We start from the raw sequence: 11,383 nt of genomic DNA on the forward strand, positions 1-11,383 counted from the left end.
GCAGCTCGACATTTTTGCAACGGCTCCAAGTAACCCAATGAATCTTGGCTTTGCTGACGTCTTTGTGTAAGCCCTGAAGTAGAAACCAAACCCAAGTTTATCTTCCAGGGCTTGGGGCATGTGCAGTGTTAATGGCTCTGCACAAATCCACTCCATTAACAGGCTGTGGCCAGGTACTGGGGTTTCCTTGGGCACACATCTGGCTGACAGCGAGTCAAGCAGAGGATCTCCCGTGAGCATGTTTGCTTTAGCTGGTTTTATCAGCACCACCAGATGCGCTGCTTCCCTTCACACTCGAGCACCTGTGGTCACAGATGACTTAGAAAATAAAAACATTTGCAGTAAGTGTTTGGGTATCCAAGAACCTTCAGTCAATGCGCTCTGAGAGCCCACAAATCAAACAGAGTCAGTTACAAATACTGCATTCAAGAGGACTTGTGCCTTCTAGGATTTGCTGCGTGACTCCTGATGTGCATTTTGCCCCCAAGCTAAAGTAAAAGAAACTGCAATAGCCTACACTAATCCCACACAATCCATAGTGGCATATTTGTATTGAAGTTAAAGGATTTATCTACTCCAAGTAGGACCAGGATTAATCACCAGCTATTGTGCTACACAGCAACAAAAATAAAGAGAAGGATAACGCCACATATTTCCCCTTGTGCGCCTCCTACACTAACAGGGCCATTTCAGTGAGCATGCTATCCAGCTTTATTCTCTTTTATCCCTGCATCAAGTGGGATACAACCACTTTAACTCTGAATACCTGTCCCAACAGCAACCGGTAATCTTCAAGAAGCCGGAGAACTGACATCACCATTGTCAGCCCACAGACCCCAATATCCCCAGCTCAGAAGAACCCCTCACACTGAGCTCTTTCTGCTTTGTTCAACCTGGCAGAGGCCCCAAGTGTTTTTGAGGGTGTGCTGGGTTTATTTTGCTCAATTCGCCCTAAGGTCAGCCCTTGCCTGAATGGACCTACATGAATCATTCTTTCCGCCTGCTTTCCCACTCTGGATTATCAGCGTGCTAGATTACAGTAATTAGCATTAGGCTTTCATTCCAGCATATTCTACCATTACTGTCTCCTGAACCAGCACGAGCATTTATTCTTCTCTTTTGGTTATTAAATAAAGCCCCAATGAGAGAACAACTTCAGCAGCAAATCTATTTGTTACATACTTTTGTTAGTTCTCACCTGTAATTCAGATTAACTGTTGGGTACTGCTACAGCTTCGAGTGGAACCACCCAGATCCCTCACTCGAGACCTTACAAGCAATCATTGGGAGAATGATGAGAACAGAAAAGAAACTATTTCCTTCCACTTAAAATCATCTAACTTGAACTATTAGGTGCTAACAAGCTTTAACATGCAACCCAGAAACAGCTACCAGCACTTGGGTCTATACAGGCAATAAAACCACCAAAGGTCAGTAGAAATCCGTTGGGCTTCTAGTCTTAGTTCATCCTTAGTTCATCAATACAAATACTTGAGTCCATTTGGGAGCTCTGCACAAAGTGCATCACTTCCACTTAATAAACAATCAAATCCATAGAAGTTACATGTCAAATGAGGAGAAAACCCTGATGGAAAGCAAAGCAGAAAGCCCCATTCCCTTTGGTGGCATCTCCGGTTCTTGCTTTCACCACCACACGTGGAGTTCCCGGGGTATGGAAACCCGCCCAGCCTTGTGTTCTGCCACCCCCACCCCGGAGCACGCAAGAACACGCCTCATGGAAATTACTGTTCCAAGTGGGAACTCTCTGCATTCAGCGGGATCACAGCAATGCACTCGGGTGTTCGCCCCGACAGAATCAACAAGACCACTTTTACTGGAATTCCTCCCTCAGCAGAATTCCTTCTCGAGTATCCTAACCTTTAACAGGACACGTACTTGCTCAAATACAAAAGCTACTTCAGTTTAAAAGTCAACCTTAACTCAAACAATACCTGGATAATGGATTGCAGACCAATTAGTTCTTGCCCTTCTTGTGTTACAGCTCCAAGTCAACACTGAAAAATGCTAGAGACCAGTGGGTAAAGTGATGCTGAAGGCAGCCAATACAGGGAAAACTGTCCTAAAAACTTAGAAACCAGACTGGAATCAGCCCATTTGTCAATTATCTGCTTAGCCAAGCAATGTATCTATGATTCTAACAGCAGCAAGTGCTTGGCTTAGCACTGGCAGAGTTGGGTCGATGACAACATCAACTGCTCTAAGAGCTTGACGAGCAAGTTCAAGTGATTAAACACATTCAGCTCCTCTCGTTACGCTAATGAATGATTATCTTTTAATCCCAGGCAAGGGGTAGATCAATGTGATGCCACACAGTGCGGCAGCACTCGCTGACATGGTTACCAGCACAACACTGAGAGCAGCTGAGTAAGTTATTCCATTGCTGTTCCCCAACTGTGGTTGCTGCTCAAAGGCAATGCTGTTGCTACCTGGAGTAAGAGGCACAGTAAATCCCCTTTCCCAGGAAGGGCAAACACAGAGCCCAGTTGTTAACCTGCTCAACCAAGGAAAAGCAGCTGTCAGCTCCCAGAAACTTAATTAAGTCTTAAAACCACTTTCTACCAAGGCATTAAGGCCAACTCTCAGCAGATGTTTTGAGTCATTCCCCTTCCCCTATAAATATTATTAGCAGAAGGAACCATTAATTACAGTATACTACACCTGGCATTAGCTTACTCTAACCGTGGGTATAAAACAAGCTGGGTTTCTTCCCCAGAGCACAGCCTGGGGCTACAATTCCCCTCCCAGCACCATCCCTGTGGCTGCTGCAGCACCCAAGGCTGTGTCCCCCCAAAACCACCCCAGCAAAGTCCAGCCCTGCTCATCTGGGTCCCCCAAAAATGCAAGCAAGGAACAGAAGGCTGGCCAGCACACCCAGCTTTTTGTGTGACCACATGAGAAAGGTGCCCTGTACCCTCCCTTCTGGATTTGCATTTATCTTTCCCTATCTTTCACAGTGCAGAACTTGATGCTCCAACTCAAGTGTGGCCCCCCCAGCGCAGTGCGCAGCATCAACTGTTCTCAGCCACTCGAGCAATCAGATCTTTACCACTTGGTAGCCAAGACTGATCAAACCACAGAGGGAAGCGACCTGCTTCCAAGAGAAATCCATCTTTGCTTGATTTCATGAGTGTATTTGAAACATCTGCATGGGATGGGCTCAGCATCAGCACCTGCACAAGTGCAGTGACCACGCAGGGGACTAAAGCAAGTCCTGGAAAGCAAGTCAAGCCCTATTCCAAAGCAGAACTCTGTGATCTTTCTTCTCCTTGCTGCCAAATCCATGTTTTTAAGTTTATCCCTTTAACAATACTATCACAAACCACTTCTGGGGACCTCTCTCTGCCCAGTATTCAGCTGCATCCCTGTGCCTCCTGCTCAGCTCAGCCTTATCTGGCAGCTCCTTTCCCAGCGATGGCTTCATTCTTTCCCCTCTAACAGCAACACTTGGACTTCACATCCCATAAACACAACATTAAGGAACTCTGCCTGCACTTAACCTGGAGCAATGACATCAGACAGGCTTTGGGGAAGAAGCTGCACCCTCCAGTGTGCCCCAGCGGACAGCAAAGCATCCCTCACTGTGGCTCCTAGGGCAGCAGCACATCCCTGCATTGCTACAGCTAGTGGAGGTCTGGGGAGAAACTGTTTCTGTAGTAGCTGAGCAACGAGTAGAGAAAAGCAACTTGCTAACAACCAAGTATTTTTCTCCAGCCCCTGCACAGATGAATTGGTGTTTCCTAAGGAGGCCGCCAGCCTTTGGCACCCGGCACTGGATGTGGGTGGCTTTCGCATGCCTCCAGTCCCAAACCGCAACCTATGACTTCCCAATGTAACCCGCACAGGTAGGATGCTCGCAGCCTCCCTCAAGCACACAAGTGGGGCACAGCAAAGCCGCATCCAGCCCAGCACACCCAGAGCATGTCAGCACACAGATGGATGTGTGAATCCCAGAGTCTGGTCCTGCCTCCTGGCTGAATTTCTGCTGTTGAAAATATGCTTGTAATTTAATGGCATTTTAATATAAAACAATTAAACCAAACAAAAAAAAGCACTTTGAAGGAAGCACAAGTTAGCCAAAAGCCTCAGCAATTAGGCTGCAAGAGCCTCCCTCCCTCCCGCACCAGCCCAGGCTGGGTTTCAAGCTGGATAGAACTGATTTCCTGGTTAGACAGCGAGAGAATTAAAGTGAATAAGGCACCACACCAGCTCCATCGTCTATAGAGGCAGGGCTGGAGGGACCCACGACCAAGCAAAGCCCCCTCCTCCATCCCCACAGCCAGGAGCTGCAGCAGAAGCTAATTCTTCCCCAGTTTTAACATTTTCTGGTGCTATTTGCAAAGCCAGTGAGGTCTCCCTCTGCATTAGGAGACTGGAGCCCAAGCAGAGCACCCCACACCCGAATTTACATCCCAGCGAGTTGTTTATCACCCCCCAGAGCATCCACTAGCAGCAGCACATTGGAGCATTGCCCTTCTCATAAGCGGGAGCAGAAGTAAACCAGGATCTAATGTACAGGCTGTCACACTCAGTATCATGCAATAACACCCCATGAGCACTGCTTGTGTTACAGCTCATTGTGATCCAAAGCAAGCCTGGCCTGATGGGAATGGGCCTCGCGCCTCCCAGGTCTGCTGAATCAAACGAGGAATTTGGCAAGGCACCTGCCTAGGCAGAAGCAGACTTTGTTTTTTCTTGTTTAATATTAAACCAAACTTCTCTCAAAGAGGAAAAGAGGCTCCCTCCGCTCAACTGGGATGTTCATTTCCACACAAGGAACGTTCTTACAAGCACCAAGAGGTGATTTTGTGTCTTGTTGCAATATATCCCACGTTACTGGGTGAGAAACAGGACATCCCTGTTTCCAGAAGGTGCAGGCTGAGCCCCAGAAGCCAAGTGCCTCCCCTCGCAGCACCCCAGCAGCACGGCCAGCCCCTGCTCCCTGCACTGCCTTGGTTTTCCCTCCCCTCCATCCATCTCCTGCTGCTCCTCCAAAAACCCCTCGCTGAACACTTGGTAAGGGACCGTGCAAAGTAAAACCAGAGACATAAAGCTGTGTAATAGGTGCACTGGGACCCAAATACAAACCAAGCCTCTTTAAAACATGCCCTCTTCCATAATTAGTTCTTTAAAGCTCAGGGAACGCATTTTCCCTTTTCCATCACAGCTTTGGCAGATGAACGAAGAGACAGCAAACAACTTGGATGCGTTATGACAGTATTTTTAAGTTACAGCTCCTCTCAAAGCCTTTCAATGCTCTCAGAGTGGGTTCAAGCGCTCCGGCAGCAGCTGCCCAGGAGAGCTCAGCTATACCACACCACTGCAAGGCGCTGTGTAAGGACAGGAGCCTCGGCTCTCCAGCCCCTTCCCAAGCCAGCCGACGGCGATGGAAGCACCAGTGCCTGCGGGAACGTGCCCGGCTTGGTCTCGGCACTTCATCCATCACCCAGCCCATCACGCTCTTTCCTGCACGGGGGACGGTTTGTTTTCACATCCATCTACTCACAAAGCCTAGCTCAAGCTAGGCGCCGTGTCTTAGCAAAGAAGTTTCCAGAAGTACATCTTTGTGAGGTTAAACACAAGTGCGAGCACACTTACACAGTAATTACTACCAGCCCGCAGGGACCCTATAAAGCAACAGCCTGCACAGAGAAACTTCTTGCTGACTTTACTTGTCCCTGCCTAAAAAAACCCCAACAGCCTATGAACTCAGTTCAGGGCACAAATCCAAGCCCTCCTTAGTACTGAGAACTGAAAACTTTGGGAGCATATCTCTATGAATTTAACATCCCCCAAAAAACAAAGTATGGAGAAGGCTATCAGCGCTGTGTTGAGAGGAGCGCTCTATTTGGGGGTATAGATAGTAACTGGTGTTTAAAAAGCCCCCGAGCGATGTTACCCGCCAGCCCCGAGCACCAGCAGCCCCCTCCCCATCACCTGCTGCCGACCCCGCTCCGCGCCCGGGCTCACCCTGGAGATGGTCAGCGGAGCACTGAAGTCTTTACCGCCAACCAAGCGGAAACCCCACGGCGAAGGACCGCGCAAGACCACCGAGTGGGACATAGCGGCGGCGGAACGCTCCCTGCCCACGAGCAACTGCAGCTCCAACTCCCACTTGCGCCCAGCAGCCGAACGCCGGAGCGCCGGGAAGGGGTCGGTCCCGCCCCCGCCACGCCCCGCTCGGCGGGGCGTGGTGGGGAGGCGGGACCGACCCCTTCCCGGCCTTCGGGGGGGCTGAGATTTACCAGGGGGTTTCCCCCGGACCTTTTCCCCAGTGGGGTTTAAAGCGGCCGCTGGTAGTAGTAAAGCAGGGCACGCACATTTGGTGTGACCAAAGCCTTTACTTAGTGCACCTCCATCCTCCAGAGTGGTAGGAAAATCGTGTAATAGGTCTATAAATGTGTGGTCACAACTGTTAACATCCATAGTGAGAAGTATGTTAAAAAAGAAAACTTCAAGGAAATAAATCAGATTTGGGTGTAAAGCAGTCTGGGGATCTCTTGGCCAGTGCACCCCATCAGCCTGGAGAAGAGAGGACTTTGGGGAGACCTTATGTGGCCTTTCAATACTTAAAAAGGGGCCTATAAGAAAGATTGAGAGAGACCTTTTAGCAGGGCCCGTTGTGATAGGATGTGGCGTGATGTTTTTAAATTGAAAGAGGGGACATTCAGGCTGGATGTGAGGAAGAAATCCTTTAGAATGAGAGTAGTAAAATAGTGGCACAGGTTGCTCAGAGGTGGTGGATGCTCCATCCCTGGAGACATTCAAGGCCAGGCTGGAAGTGGTTCTGAGCAACCTGATCTAGTTGAAGATGTCCCTGCTCATTGCAGGGGGTTGGAACTGGATGACCTTTAAAGGTCCCTTCCGACCCAGCCTGTGCTGTGATTCTGTGATCACTGTGTCTTTGCAGGGGGAGCACCAGGTGTTGTGGAGCATTCCAGCTTCCAGTGGTGGCTGTCGGAGCACGCAGAAGATGTTTAGAGGGTGTCTGAAGTGATGGCTCATAGGCCCGCAGCCATAGCTTGGAGCTGCGATGGGTGGTCAGCACAGCTGCTCAGCGTCCCCCCTAGAAGCTGAGAGCAAACCTCAGAATGGCTGAAATCCTCCCTCTCTTCCTGGAAAGGGCCGGGCCGGAATATCCCACTTCAGAGAAAAGGGCCTAACAAAGGATGCATTGTTTGAAAAGTCCAGTTTCATCAAGCACCTTCTTGTTGCCCAGTTTCTGTGAGTTTGATTTACGGGCTGTTTGCTGTGAAATCTGTCTGCAGGCGTTTGCTCCCGACACCGGAGGGTTTGTGTGACCATGTCCCTTTTAAACACACTCCTGAGCCTTGGGATGTAGCGACGTGAACACAGCGAGCGTCCTGTGTTACGCACCCAAAACACAATAAACTCTGTTTGCTTTGCTCAAAAGGTGCCTGCAGAAGGAGCGGTTCAGCTGCAGCTGGTACCCGCAGCACTTCCACCCCTACTCTTTGTTCCATGCAAGCGTGCGCCTGCACCAGGAGAGGCTGTAAAAGCTGACTTTTGTCTGTGAAGCGGTGATGAATCATACCTCCTCATTCCTGCATGATATCACCCAGCCTGCCGAAGTCTGGGAGGAGGCTGGCCTGAGGTTTCCTTGCTTGCGTTAGAAAATCCACCCAGCCAAACACTGTGTCTTGCAGAGGACTGCTTCATGTCCCACCTCTGCTGCTCTCTCTGGTGCCGAGGAGCTCTCCCCAAGGGACTGAGTTCAAGATGTGCATGAATGCGGTATCAGCGCTGGCATCTCCGTCCTCTTACGAGGGAATCCAAAACAATCCTTCCTGTAAGAGAAACCAAGTCTGCTGGGAAGTAACACCAATAAAAACAGAGAGAAGGGAAAGAGCAGGGAAGAAAATGGAGCCTGCAAGCTCCGTGGAGTCAAACAATTCCCGTGGGCATTCACTGGGGCTTCATTACCTAAATTGCACACGGGCTGCGAGGGGCAGGCTCTGCTGAGCAGCAAACCGTCAGGGTTTCAGAGTGATTTGCTGGCATAGGAGGTAGATGATCAAAACACAGAAATCCCCAATATTAAAGTATTCATTTCAAAAGCTGATGGGAAAGCTGCTGGCTGCGAGGCGCTTTCTCCTCAGGGCTTAGGTTACCCCTCACGTAACTTAAAGCTTGTCAAAAACTCAGCCCAAGTAAAACATGATTATAATTACCCCAATTGGTATAAATTGTGGGTGGGCTTCTTTCAAATGAGGCTGCGTTCCAAACTACATCGAACTGAGCTGAACGAGAGGCAGTTTGACTCTGAATTAAAGTACCTGCAGTTGAACTGCTCCTGGTGGGAAGTGTCCACATGTAGAGCAGCCCTCAGCTTTCCGAGCTGCAGCAGGAATTAATTTGGCAGCCTTCTGTCAGCCATAGATGGTTTTTCCCCAGGATTTGGGGAATGAGAACATGAACTAAAGAACTCCATGTTTCACAGATGCCTTATTTCTTTCAGTTGCTCACACACCTTTTCCCACGTGCTGCCTATGAGAAGCACAATTCTGCAGCCTGCAAAGGGCCCAGTCGTGCTCCCACTTTGATCAACCAAACCAGGACCATAAATTTCTGCTTTGCCTTTGATCACTTGAGAACTTTTCAATTATAATTCATTTCCAAATGCTAACTGGAGTTATTCTGGATGGGGAATCAGCAGAACCAACAGGAGATGCTATGAACCTTGCTGTAGGAGCCAGCCCCAACATCCAGCCAAAACACGGTATCTCCAACATGCTCATTCTTCAGCTGAGTGCTGAAACCCTGCAGCAAGCTCTAACACAGAGCACACATTATTCAAAAGAGAGGTCAAACATGTTCATGAATCCAATCTCATCACTCCCGTCGCTTTATCTTTCCCCCCTTCAGTATTTTCCTCGGTGTTTGTTTCCAGTATTTTTCCACCCTGAAGCCTTATCACCTCTTTGTTTCTTGTTTCAATATTCCATTCTGGCTCTTCTGTGCTGCTGGTGACACTCGTGGTTTCCTTCCTTTGTTATCACAGACCGACTGGGTAAACTACAGCTATTCAGCTTTGTGTCCCATTTTGAATGTGCATTCAGGTTTTCCATTTGCCCACCTCCCAGTGTCTAGCAGAGGTCCCATGCTTATCTGGGAGGCCTGATAATGACCCCCCAGGGCTGTTTTTGAACATCTCCCCATGAGAGAGGGACTTCAAGCATAGTTATGGCTTTGTAGTTCTCCAGGCCAGGAGATTTTCTTGCTCTACAAACTGCCTTCTTCTAGACTATGACTGTTTCTCCTTAGAGTGGCTTCAGGAGGCTGAAGTCAGCCTGGAGTCCCCTCTAGCAGCAGGCAGGGTCTAGTGGAAGTAGAAACGAGATGCTCTAATATTTTCACATCAGTTTAAGGGTGATAAGGTGGTGTATGGGTTGCTATGAACATTTTCTTCACTGCTTTCCTTCTTGCAGAAGTTATTCATCCCTAAATCGATGGATAGACACAATTTGACTATCAGTCAGTGATAAATTGCCTCCTCTTTGCAGGGCCCCCAGGCCCTTCATGACAGATTTATTTCAGACTGCAAAAAAAGTACCAGATAAACCTTGTAAGTTTAATAAATGACGATGCTAAGATAAAGCTTCCTTGTTTTTCAGAGTTCAAGGTAGAATTCAGCCACTCTATAGATGGATGGGGTCTTTTTACATGAGGACCTAAAAATCTCAACCTGTACACTCCACTTGCTAGAGCAGGGGCATCTCTCTTCATTGCTTTCAGCTCAACTCAACAAGCTGCTCACTGTATCCTCATGCACTTCCTGCTTTATTCCTGGCAGGCACAGCTTAGATTATGAAGAGGCTTCATGACATTCATGTGGCACTATGAATCCCCTAAACCAGCAGCATCTTCCTGGAGATGCACCCAAATGTTTGTGGAGCCCCCAGCATGACTGCTGGCACCTCCATGACCTGGTAGTTACTCCAACTACCTTTCCATTTCAAGCCAGAATGTGTTCCACTGTATAATTAGCTATTCAGCGTGGATATGTGATCTGCAACTGGGAATGTGCTGGGAATTACAGTTTTCACTCATCCATCAGTCATGCCTGATTTACCTTCTAGAAAGAGCGTATTTGGAAACGTCAATCCAGTGCATTGATGGAATGGCAACTGAAGAAGACATAGTTAAATCAGGCGGGTTTTGGCTGAAGGCATAGAATGAAAGGGCATCTGAAGTGTGGGAAGGTGATTGTTATAGTACAAGTGATTAAACTGCAAGAGGTTTTAATAAAGGTTCATTTGGCAGGTCCCTACTTCATGCAGAAAGCTCTTGCGGGAAGTATTAACTGAACTTTGCTTTGACCTGCCTTTGGTGTAGAAGAGGGCTGTAACACGTTAATACTACATATTCCTGTGTAACACAGAGATGACCTTTCTCAATCACAGGAATTCAAAACTATTGTGGGAGGAAAGACTCCAAGCAATGTTTCATGGCATTTGTGCGATTCGTCCTCCCTGTACTCAGTATTTCTTGGAGTATATTACATATACTCCAATATATATAAACTCCAGGAAACATCTTTACTTACATTAATCAGTCCCTGACAGTTTCATCTTCATTTCCATTTCCATTGCCTGAGTCCTTTCTGGTGCCTTCCTAACCCCATGGGATTTATGTACGACAGATTCTTCAGGGTTTCAGTTTATTTCTTTACTTAATAGTTTAAAAATTCCCAAATATCCCCAAACCCAACATCCTGTGAAACCAGTTAATTTTGAAACTCATTATTTGGATGAAGTCCAGGCAAATCTCAACCCTATGGCGGATTTAACTGCAGGCTTCCCAAGGATTACTTAATTTATAGGCTTTGCAGGATCTCTCAGATCTGAGTTATTATTTTGGCTTTTGAGAGCTCTTTGGCGGATGCCCAAGTGTTGGGAACTGTCATTCCGAATTCTATTTAATTCATTTGTTTGTCTAAATCATTCCTTAAAGGTTTATCTCGCCGATCTCAGCATCCCACAGAGAAAACCCCAGCTGTGATAGAAATCATTAGGATAATGAAAGAAACCTCGTAGGTCCAGTACAATTTCTTGTGTAATCACCTTCAGGTGGAGCAGGCTCCTGCCTCCCCACAGGCTTCCTGGCTTTGTAGGATTGCCACAGAGAAAACTATGTGCAAGAAGTTCTATCTTTGATTCTCTTCAACACCGTGAAGCAGACACAGATTCACAGAAAGGACTAGGGTGAAGCCTTTGTCTGAGGTGTGTTCAGAGGGTAAAAAGCAGCAAAGTCTGACCCAAAATGCACTTTATTCTGCTGGCAAATATTCATGAGGCAATTTTTACACATTATTCTTGTTCATCAGACTCCAGAGCTGGGGTTT

At 47.8% G+C, this 11,383-nt stretch overlaps 1 protein-coding gene across 1 annotated transcript in view; it reads right to left on the minus strand.

The window, feature by feature from the left end:
* PDLIM4 (PDZ and LIM domain 4) overlaps positions 1-6,081 on the minus strand; it is a gene marked incomplete at both ends in the record, with an annotated part of 38,619 nt that extends 32,538 nt beyond the window's left edge. Inside the window, one exon of the mRNA XM_080627028.1 lies at positions 5,989-6,081. Within this exon, the coding sequence (XP_080483154.1) occupies positions 5,989-6,081 (93 nt within the window). The remainder of the gene's footprint in view (positions 1-5,988) is intronic.
* Positions 6,082-11,383: the final 5,302 nt, after the last annotated feature.

Source organism: Psittacula echo, assembly GCF_963264785.1.
Source record: "Psittacula echo genome assembly, chromosome: 11".
NCBI classification, from domain to species: Eukaryota; Metazoa; Chordata; class Aves; order Psittaciformes; family Psittacidae; genus Psittacula; species Psittacula echo.